General features: G+C 36.3%; 1 protein-coding gene across 1 annotated transcript in view; it reads right to left on the reverse strand.

The window, feature by feature from the left end:
• The window catches only part of SHPRH (SNF2 histone linker PHD RING helicase), a 57368-nt gene that overhangs the window by 10059 nt on the left and 35233 nt on the right, over window positions 1–12076 (reverse strand). Inside the window, exons 19-25 of the mRNA XM_075413735.1 lie at window positions 8450–8623; window positions 8059–8121; window positions 6685–6910; window positions 4697–4840; window positions 3296–3397; window positions 2421–2492; window positions 693–881 (exon numbers count right to left, since the gene is read on the reverse strand). Coding sequence (XP_075269850.1) covers window positions 693–881; window positions 2421–2492; window positions 3296–3397; window positions 4697–4840; window positions 6685–6910; window positions 8059–8121; window positions 8450–8623 — 970 coding nt within the window. The remainder of the gene's footprint in view (window positions 1–692; window positions 882–2420; window positions 2493–3295; window positions 3398–4696; window positions 4841–6684; window positions 6911–8058; window positions 8122–8449; window positions 8624–12076) is intronic.

Here is a 12076-nt window from a genome sequence, read left to right on the forward strand (position 1 = left end):
TAAATTAAGGGAGAAATCTAAGACAGTACAATGAAAAGACCATGTCTGCTTAGAAAGCCAGGCTAAAAGGAATAAACGCAGAAAGTCATAGTGGAAAATAAAGCTAGCAGTCTTCAACAGAGCTGCAAGTTGCCATTTTAAGATCAAAAGTCACTCTTTCAAAAGTTCTCTACCAATGAAGACTTAGCAATTTAAACTATTTACATTATCCTAACAGCCTTATGGTACAGGTAGCTTTCTCAAAGTACTAATTTCAAGCAAACACAGCTAAACTACTCCTTCAAAAAGCCTCAACTCTCCTTAGCTACAAAAAGCCAAAACCACCACAACCGAAAAACCAAATCACCTGCATACAAACAGCATTTATTTCTACCCAGTGTCAAACGCTTAAAACACCCACGTTCCCCCCCAAAACCCAGGACAACATTATTTTAACAGATGTGTAATTTTGTAATCCATCTACAAGGCCTTTCCTCAGGCACATACAAAGAGTAGCTGTTAAACAGATATGCTCTTTCACACTGACTCCTTTCACGTTTTGTTTCCAAAACTCTTAAATGTTATGAAAAGGGTAAGTTAAAAAGGAAACCTAAACCAAACAAAAAACCAAAAAACCTTTTTCTTGACAGGGAAATGCGTAACCTTCCTTGGGGATGGATGCAAAAACATTGATTACACTATAAACAACTTACCTTTACAGGAATATCATCCTCCTGGTTCGCAGTTTCTGCAGTGAAGACATATGATATTTCTTTATGAGATGTTGTCTGCCTGCAAATGGCACATTTAATTGAGCTCCGGCGGGTGCCAACGCTGTACTGTTCTATGATGATAGCTACACACTCATTACAAAAACAATGTCCACATGTCAGCACTGCCCACTATGCAGGGAATTAAAAAAAAATATAACACAGTATCAGTTTTGGCTCAATGCAGAATAAAAACAGTGTACTACTACACAATAAACTAGATTTTCATAGAAACACTACTATATTTTCATGAAACTCATCAGATTACAACTGAAGAATTTTAGCAGCTGGAGCGCTAAAAAGTCTAAAAAGCCTGGATTTCAAAGTTTTCCAGCACAGAAAGATTCATAATCCACAGTTCTCTGCATTTTTCGTTCATTTTTTGCATTTTCCCAGTTTTAAACTTGAAGATATTACAGTCTTTCATTTCTATGAATGATGATTCTTAATGCATAGATGAAATACACAGATTAAGTATGTACAACATTTTTTAAAAAATTACACAAATATTTGTATTAGCCTTCCGTAAGTCTTCATCTATGTGTTCATACCAGATCAGTCATTATTTAAAAAGTCCTAAAGAAAGTGATTTAATTTTTACGTATTGTTAAGTCCTAGACAACATCTTTGGATTTAAGAAGAAAGAAGATTTTGAACAGAGTCTTAATCTCTTTTTTGACAGAATGCATCAGAAACAACAGATTGCATTGCAGAAGCTGTCCTTCCTTTGATGACCTAGAACATCTACATGTCAGCTGTGCCCTTCCTTAACGAAGTAATCTGTAAACCAATGTTTTTGCACCTAGAAATAGGGTCTTATTCTGTACTAGTCTGTTCTACAGGCCATTCCAAGATGAAGGAAAAATAAAACAGTTTTCATGGGTCCAAGTAGCAGAGGGAATTGACTAAAGAACTGATTATCAAGCAAAGAATCTTTAAGGCTTTGTAAGGTTCTTCCAAAGATGCAAATAGGATGCAAAGCATTTTAAAAGTTCCTTGCAACATGGTGGCTACTACCATCTCAAGTGGCAGTCTCAGCCAAAGTTGAAGAAAAGACTATTTTTCCTTTCAGTGAGCTCCTCCAGCTTAGACATTAAGCATAATGGCAGCTAATAGGGCAAAAAACTGTTCTCCGTAATAAATCTGTGTCACCCTTGGAAGAAGAGCATTGAGAGGATTTTGGAAACACGGCAGAACACCGGTTCATGCTTACACATCTATAGAGCCAGCAGAAGCTAAACCACCTTAAAACAGCTACCCTAAAAAAAGAGCCAATTTAGTTTGGCTGTACAGCAGTCCTTTCATGTCTAGACCTAATGCATGGTAAGTAAAGTATAAACTATGGCCTTGTACTTTATGATATAAATCAGTTTTGATTAAATCTCACTTAAATTTCAACTGTTGCAGTTCAAGAGGTAAGCGGTGGGGAAAGAAATCCATATTGCCAGTCTTTACTGGTTTTTACTACTGTTTAAGGAGCTAATATCCATTTCTTTAAAGTCTAGAAGAAAAAAATACTATGAATGAGAGCAGTTACAGTAAAACACAATAGTATACTATAGCAGCTTATCAATTTCTTTTAAAAAAAATCAGATGTTGAAAATCTGACACACAACTGACTCAGAACTAGGTAAAGATGTTCTAAAAACAAAAGCCTGATGACAATCTTACTTGTTTTCCCAGTTGACGTGCACAGATCGGACATGGTTCTGGGTTAACTCCCCCAGTAGTTTTATCCTGAGACTAAAAAAAAGAAAAAAAAAAGAGAAAGTTAAACGTTGTTTCAACAAATAAAATTCTGTATTTAAAACCCGCATCTAGAAAAAATGAATAATCCAGTCCTTGAAAAATGTGTGTGAGCAAATAAAAAAATCATCCATGAATAAATAAGTCTATCTTGAGAAGTTAAAAAAATATGTAATTTATGGTAAGTAAAAGGAGCACTGCTCATACTGCAGTCTTTCAGATAGCACCTGCACCTACTACAGCTTTCAAAAATCCTTGTAAAATACAAGCTTCAGAAAGAAACCCCTTATATTTTCCATCAGCTTTATATTGTTGTAAAAACACTTAAATATACTTAATCATACTTAACTATACTTACTTAAGCATAATTGTACTTACTTGAACACTATGACTAAAATAACCAAATATACATGGGGTTTGTCTGTTTTTACAGACTTGCTTGTCCTTCTGTTTAAGAAGGTAAGCTCTCTGTAAAATAGCAAAGGTATGGGGAAAGGTACATAATTTTATGAGGTGTCTACTAAACATGGCTCACGGTTAAAACTTTCACTAAAACTATCTAAAACTAGTTCCTGGTTTTATAACTGTGTAATCAAGCAAACAGCCAAAATATATAATGTAATGAATAACATGACTATGCAGTAACACAAAGAACAACATGCTGTATTTCAACACGTAATGAATCTTTACAGAATATGTGTTTTCTTTAAAATGTAAGTATTAAATAAAAATAATGATAGGTTTCTATCGCGTGATCGAGTACATCACTTTGGTAAAGACCAAGGAACCACAAAACTTACTTTCTCCAAATTAGTGAGATACAGAAGTTGTCCTAATTTCTTTTGAAGCTGCGATTTGGCAACTGCTTTGTCATTCAAAAGTTTCACTCGATTTTGCTCTACCTATGGAAACAGTATTAAACACGTATTAAAAAAAGAAAAAAATAGTTAAGTTTTACAATAAGGCTTAAGTTCATTTTTTGGCAAAATTCAACTGAATCATTTACTGGGGACAGACAGAAGAACAGCTCATTCTGTAAATTTAAGATACGCTGCTCCCCAAGCAAAACTGGTTATCTATTCTCTTCCTGTACCCAGTATGAACACAGTACTGTGAATGGGCTGAGACCTAGAAGGTATACAGACTTGCTCTTTATTATTTTATTTGCATTATCAGTTTTTTCCAGAGACAAAACCAATCTAAAATAACTTAATTTTTTAAAAGTTTATTTAAAATTTCATCCTATTTATCATCTATCTTCTTACAGCCAAATAGATCCTAGGCTACTGGATCCAAACACAATGCGTAATAAATTATTAATTACTTTCTTTATACTTCATAGAAGCTTTCACTTTTCATTTAACCTGTACAAAGACAGAAACATTAAAATGACTCCTTTTTAGATTAACTACAGTTGGTAGTGCTGTCATTATTAATACTGTAGAAGAGGCAACCACCCAAAGGATGAAGGCCAAAGTAACGGCTGTCTCTTTTATTGTTGCAAATACATACATAAATCTTAGACTTTGTTGAACGTTTGGTAAGCAAAGTGCTGAATTTTAAAAATTGCCTTAATATGCAAATGAAATATCTATTTCCCTACAGAAAGAAAAGAAGCACTTTTATCTAACACAATCTCACTGAAAAAAAGCACAAAATGTTTCTACTGAAAACATTTCTGTTGGTGCAAAAAAAAAAAAAATTCAGTGTTAAATCAACCCACCATTTTCTCTATGTTCATGAACACGAAGTGTCTCAGAGGTGGCTCAGAAATTCTAAGATATTGAAAAATATTTGTCTTTTAGGTTTTCACTGCTGTTTTTTAGGTCCTTGTGGAAAGTAGCAATAGAGGTGAGAAATCAGGTCAAATTAATTTTCCACCAGCTTGGAAAACTGGGCAATTTTAGAGAAAGGTCCCAGAGCCATTCACCTGCTGCTGGAAGGACAGCAGTCTTTTGGAAACATGCCACTCAACGTCAGAAGGCTAACAAAAATGTATCAAAGTAAGAGTTACAAGCTCAAAAAGGCCCATACACTGAACATAGAAATAGATAAGAACTCTTTATTCCACCAAGGCTTTCTGAAATAGAAACAGAGGCATATTATAGACCTTATACATAGATCTAGATATAGATTTTATTTTGTAGGAGGTAGGTTCTTTCAGGAAAAAAAAACCATTTCGTTCCTGACGAGTACTTTACCTCATGCGGTTCTATGATGTGGAGAACTGGTGGATTTGGTTTTGGCTCATCAGGGTGACGCACTCTCAGCCGTTCCGTAGCCATTGCCAGTTCATCAATAGCAGACACGTGATCCCTCAGTACCATCCAATATTCATGAAGTAACTGTAAGAAAAGCCTAAACAAATTAGCAGCAGAACTGAGTTCCCTTTATACGACTCTGCCATACAATGTGTAATGCGAAGTAAGGGATAATACTTCTTTACAGTAATTCAGCCGCCACAACAACAAATTATGAAGGAAAACAAACAGTATAGAGATCATCTCAGCTGCTTTCATTTCCAGCCTTTCTTTACGAAAAATCACAAATAGCTGTCAATCATTTCTTCTACAACAATTACTATTACAATAACTAATGCAACTAGAAGTTCAGAAACAAAATGCCTTGCAAGACTAAGCAAATGCTGAATAAAATAAGGAAAAATGATTAAGGAATTTTAAATAGCTAGCTATTATAGTACTAAGACTGCTTCTTAAAGATGACGTATGTCTTAAAGAAATGTCAACATTTTGAGTGGTTTTGATAAAAGCACAGATGAGCACAAGGTTAAGATAACATGAGATTCAATTCTCCTAAGAAAAAGTTAATTCTGGCTTTCTACAAAAGAAATGGCTACAACTGGAAGTCTACTGTATATGAAAACTGACATTATTTTAAAATTTCTGGTAATACTGTAAAACACTTCTTCCCAAGCTTTCCACTGTTTACATATTTTATAAAAAAAATCTTCAGTGATCTTACTGAAATTTTAAGACCTTTTGTTAATGCCAAAAACTACCAGTAATTTGTTGATTTCTGATTTTTCAAATACCTCCTGGGGGATGTGCTGGTTGTTTGGGGGTTTTCTTTTAGCTCAAGAAAGACTACTGAAGCATTCATTTTGAGCTATGCCTAGATTACAAACATAAAATTACTGTGTATTGAACACTCCTAAGTAGAGCAACCAATTTAAGGAAAGTAGGTGATCAGTAACCGAGTTTGCTGAAAAACAAAGACAGACTGAATTCCATTAGTTAAGCTAAGATATATAAAGTAAATCACTCTCTAGAGTACCTTCTCTATGGACTAAAACTGATCGCATACTTCTGCAAGAAGTATGTTTGCTTTTTCAAAGCCTCCCAGGAAAACACAAGTTAAGTGACAATTTCCTAGAATCACAAAACAGAAAGCCTGTCACAGGGGTGAAAACCTTTCCAGGAACAGGAATTTCGTCTGATATCATATTACACTAAAAAAAAAAAGTATACAAAAAAGTCAATAAACCTGAAACTAGTGTACCAAGTGTGTTCTACTGAAGTTGAAGTCTGTGATAATTAAAAATGAGAAGAAGCATTCAAGAGAAACCACTTTTGATTACACCTAAGCTATAAGGATGACACCCTTCTGTGCAACAGCTCTTCCCCCTTCTCCATCACTGGTATCTATTCACTGCAAGGAAACACAGACACACAAGGATGCACGAAGAAAGCCGCAGTATACTCCTGTAGTTCTCTCTGATCCAAACACCAGGAAACTAATTATTTCAGGTTACATTGTGTAGTAAACAAGATCCAGGAAATAAAGCAGTAGTGAAAGGATATCTGTAGCTAACACAAAACTGAAGGTAAACTGAATTACAGAATGGACCAATGTTCCATTTACTGTGTCTTGCTACGTTTTGATTTAACTAAACAGATGAACACATTTAATTATATCTGTATACTGTCTTAATAGATGCAATTACATTGCTTACTAATTTGCTTAGTAGCCAGTATAGCTTTTAGAAACTCTTAAATCATATACAAGCCATTTTCAATCAAATCCTGTAATAAGCAATGTGAAAAAGCTTTGTGTAGGCAAACCCTGATTTCAGGAATACAACTTAGATTTGTTTATATTCAGCTTAAGTTTGTTTACATTACAATAAATGGACTACACAACTGTTTAGTCACCATCTCATTTATTGTACCTTATATTCCTTTTTCCACGCTTCAAAGAGTTCCAGAAATATGCTGCCTTCTTCAGTTAGCTTAACATCCATTCGGTGAGCTTTGGCAAAGGAGAGAATAGCTTTCAAGGCACGTTCAGTTTCACTGGTCGCCCACAGTCCTCTACTTGTGGTGGGCAAACGGTCATCAACGAGCCCTTCTTCATCTTCTATCATCTCCTCAAATATTGCCATTTGGCCTTTAACGCTTGAAAACAAACCCAACATAATACTTATAATTGACTTTGTACTTCCACATCCATTTCTACTAATCATATATTTCAGCCTTCTAATACTTGATCAAAGGATAAAGCAAACCAAACAAATGTAAACAGCTGTTTTATTACTTGATGTCCCAGAAGCTTGCTTTGAACACAGTACAGAACTCAGTACCAGCACCGAAATCACTCTACAGGCCCTGTTGTCAGCTCTAAATCTTCAATAGTTTTTGTAAAAGGTTACACATCTTAATTATCTTTCAGTAGTTATTAATGATTAATGTCACATTCATTTAAAAAATTTGCAATTATGACTTCTTAAATCAACAAGAGTTGCAGTTAAACTCTGATGCAAAATTTGCTGTGTATTGCACTATTAAAGAACACTACAGCTTCCTGGTTTCCTCCTTGACGAACAACGCTAATTCAGAAACACACTAACGTTTCCTAATGATTACAGCAATCATTAGGTAACAGAGCTCTGGAAAAAAATGTTTTCTCAGTGACCTCAAGATTTTTTAATCCACTTTTAACACTGTGAGTGATATGACAGATAAAAGTCAAAGAGAAAGCATGCAGAGGGCTGTAATCCATGCCTTTCAGTACTGTCCACTATGCATACTTCTCTTACACCATGTGCTGGTGCAACCCTTCTTTCAGCTCACAGCTCCATTTATGTCTGAAATCTCCTCTCTCATTGTGGCTGTAGTCAAATTTTGTTACTTTATGAATTATACAGAATTAAAAAAAGAGAAATCTATGAATAAGTATGGTATTATAGCATATGCAACTGGACTCCAAATAAATATGTGGACAAACAGGAATATGCGTTTAATCAGCATACTTCTATTTTTATACACACAGTTTCTGAACACTTCAACACTTCATTTCAAATGTAGGGTCATATTACAGAAGCCTCAGAAAAAGTGAAACATATTCATTCCTTGTATGCAACTTTTTCAAATGAAATTTACATAGAAAATTAAACCTGACTAATGAAATTGCTACCAAGGCCACTAGCAAGAAATTGCTGTAATTTGTTCATAAAGTTATTTCAGAAAAATTAAAGTAGAAAATATAAAACAATCAACTTTCACTTTTTCTTTATCGTGAGAAGCTTACAAAGCTGTGAACTTACGTGTGAGAAAAGAGCTTCGACTCGTATTCCGTGAACAATTCATCAGCCTTACAAAAGACACAGCTGCAATACAGAAAATCGAACAGAAGGTCTCAGAATTTCATCAGAAACCAAAGTAATTCCTGTAATTCTCTATTCCAACATAAAAAACCACACAAAGTCCTTCAAAAAGAACAATTTAACTACGTTATGTGTACTCAATATAACAACTGATAGAGTAAGATTTTAGTAGAATAAAACCAAAGTAAGCTCATGATTCTAACAGACGGATCCATCATATCTGTGTGCATACAAATGCTGAGTACAGAATAAAGACTTTAATCTCTTATTTCAAATGAAGGAAAATTGAATAATACACCTCTAAAGTCTATTTTCTATTTTCAAGACATACTTGTTAAGTGGAAGTCTAACAGGTCGCAAATGGCAGATAGTGGCAGCCTCAATAACCTGCTTAGAGGGAGGGCCTTCCAAGTTTTTCACCGCTTCTCTTACAATCTTCTGGAACTTCTTCACTTCGTCCATCTGTGTTGTGAGCAGGTATTGAAGGCCTCTGCAGTCACGGAATCTGATTTGAAGAAAACGGAAATTAATCGCACACTGAGTCAGCAAATCCAAACTAAATTCAGTTTTTCGAAGTAGAAGAGAAAAAGCTAAATAGCTATATAGGACAACATATGAAGTTCGTATTGTAAGCAAATGCTTATTACTACTCCATGTAATGCTAACTGTTAGAAATCATTCCACTGTATCCCCTAAGATGATGCCTGGTATTTGTAGAATAGAAAGACTCTTTCCAAGACTTGAGATGTGACCAAATTGTAGTAGTCGACACCAACCTGCAACATTCTGGTCCACAACACATTATCTACTAAAGGTAAACAATCGCACATACTTCTAGTCTTATTTGCATCTGTTGGCTAGCAAACTAATTCTCAATGCACCTGTGCAATGCACAGCAGACGCATGCACCCATCACAAAAACATAGTGAGTTTTGTAAGTTAGCTTTCAAAGTTGAAATTATTAAACGGACATGACAGTGAACTATTTTCCTGCAACCTAGCTGTCTTTCTTGATTGGAGTGGGAAAATCAACACCAGTTAAGCAGCTCCCATACTGTGGTTCTCCTGTGAGCAAACGTCTCTTGCTGCGAGTGCACCATTGATACAAGGTCTGGCATTCATACACCAGACAGTGTATTACAAGACTGTGGTTTGATCCAAAACATCTCTTTTGTAAAGTGTGGAGAGAAAAGCCCAGGTTTAACAACACTACTATAGTAAAGTTTGGCATTTAAAATGGCCTACTTAAGCAATATGTATTTTAAAATAAAATAGACAAATTTGCCTAACCAGGTAATCTGAAAATACATGTGAACTGCAATTACAAGTCTGTTATTAATACTATCAGTTGCCAAATATTCCAGATGTCTCACACTATACCTTGGATTAACCATCTCTTCATACTCCACTAGAGATCAGCACTTATTGCTTGTACCACTGGCCAGTAATACTTCACAAAACACTGCGGGTTTTTTTAAAATTTTTCTTGCGCATGCTAAAATAAACTGAAAAGGAAATCTTTTATCCCTATTTTATAAAATAAACAGCTGACTTGCAGATACCTTTTCCAAAGTCATACAACCTGGAAGCAGCAACTATTTAAAAAGATACTTCCTAAACAGTTAATTTCAACTGAGAAAAAAACCCCAAACTTCTTCCAGTATGACATGGGCAAGCATACAGAGATGCAGAGGCATACGAGCTCAGCATGAACATGCCAACAATTCTTTCCTCAAATATATTTTGAACAGAATGAGATGCTATCATTCTCCAATAACACTTCACCATGAAATGTTCATATCACAGAGTCAGAGACAGGTTGAGGTTGGAAGGGACCTCTGGAGGCTGTCTTGTCCAACCTGACCCTGATGCAGGGTCACCTAGAGCTAGTTGCTCAGGACCATGCCCAGAAAGCTTTAGAGTACGTCCAAGGATGAAGACTCCACAACCTGTGGGCAACCTGTGCCAGTGCTCGGTCACCCTCACAGTAAAAAAAAAACCAAAACATTTCCTGATGTTCAGAGGGAATCTCCTGTCCTGTGCAGCCTGCTGTAGGTGACCCTGCTTCGGCAGGGGGGTTGGACTAGATGACCCACAGAGGTCCCTTCCAACCCCTACCACTCTGTGATTCTGTGTGCCCACTGGCTCTTGTGCTGTCACTGAGCAACACTGAAAAGAGCCTGGCTCCATCATCTTTGCACCCTCCCTTTAGGTATTTATAGACATTGAGAAGATTCCCCCCTGAACTGCTGAACAGTCCCAGCTCTCTCAGCCTCTCCTTATACAAGAGATGCTTCAGTCCTTTCACCATCTTCTTGGCCCTTTGTTGGACTCTCTCCAGTATGTCCATCTCTCTCTTGTACCCAGAGCCCAGAACTGGACACAGAGTACCCCAGGTGCGGCCCCACCAGCACCGAGTAGATGGAAAGGATCACTTCCCTCAACCTGCTGGCAACACCTTGTCTAATGCAGTCCAGGATACCATTAGCTGTCTTTGCCGCAAGGGCACATTGCTGGCTCACGATCAATTTGGTGTCCACCACAATCCCCAAGATCCTTTTCTGCAAAGCTACTTTCCAGCTGGGTGGTCTCAATACCCCCATTTTGGACAGAATTTCCGTCTTCCTTCTCAGCACGGAATAGAATAGCTAGAAGCATAGAATAGTTTGAGTTGTTGGGTTCTTTAAAGGCCATCTAGTCCAACCTTGTAACATGATTCTGAGTTTTGAAGTAAGAAGAGGTAAAGTTTTGTATCTTCATTTAGATTATTCAGTACAATTATATTAAGTCCCGAAAAGTAAAAGATACTCTTACTTCCAGCAAGAGCGAGGAATTGTCACCTTTAGGGATCATGATAACAGAGCAGTCATACTGGAGGATACATCTTTACATATTTAGTTAAAATCTGTCTGTATTTTAAGTATTTCAATCTATACACACACATATTTTATATACACATTAGATATTTATATACATATGTATATGCATTTATATACATCTATTTATATACATTTTAATATATAGAATAAAAATATATATTTAACTAAAACATGATTCAGAAAGACTGTATTTAAGAACATAAGGATTGCTCACGTATCTGAGAAAACTGCCTGAAGTTAAATTGTGAGAGCACTTTCCTTCCTGTATCTCCCTTTTCTGTGATGAACTTAGGGAGCTGGAGCACAGAATGTACAAGAGGAGGCTGGGAGAAAAGGGTTTATTCAGCCTTAAAATGAGATGGCTCAGGGGAGACCTTATTGATTTCTGTATCTGTCTAACTGTAAGGTACAGAGAAGACGGAGCCAAATTTTTCTCACAGGCGCATGGTGGTAGGACAAGAGACAACAGACACAAGATGCAACACAGGAAATATTAACTAGATAGAAGGATTTTTAATTCGGTGGGTGGTTTTTTTTTTTGCTCCACCAAGTGGGTCAAATATTGGAACAGGCTTCACATAAGGTCTATGAAATCACCTTTTTTGGAGATAGCCTAAAATCAACAGGACAATCCCTCTGCAACCTGATTTGCCTGAATCTCTGAGCATGGGCGTGGATGTATAAGCTGCGAATTGGTTTAGATGACCTCCAGATGTCCCTTCCAACCCATTATTCTGTAATTGCACAGAACAGTGGTACTGTAATCTCTAACACGAAACTAAATCAAAATTGTTTGCTCAGAAAAACAGTGTTGCTGTTTTATGCTGTTATACAAGGATTTTCTGATACTGTCTGTCTACTTTCCATTTAAGCAAGTCAGTTTCTTTTAGAGGTTAGTCAATTTTAACACAATAAACTTTGCATCTTTCTTGCTCAGCAGTTGCAGGAGTACAGAAGACTGTAAAACCACAGTAGATAATACAAAGGAACATTGAAAACAATGCTTGTCTAGGAGAAAACTGTAATTCTCCTGCTTTTCTTTTCAAGTCTTCTACTTAGTTACACTTTTTGGGGGACGG

This window comes from Opisthocomus hoazin, chromosome 2, assembly GCF_030867145.1.
Source record: "Opisthocomus hoazin isolate bOpiHoa1 chromosome 2, bOpiHoa1.hap1, whole genome shotgun sequence".
NCBI lineage: Eukaryota > Metazoa > Chordata > Aves > Opisthocomiformes > Opisthocomidae > Opisthocomus > Opisthocomus hoazin.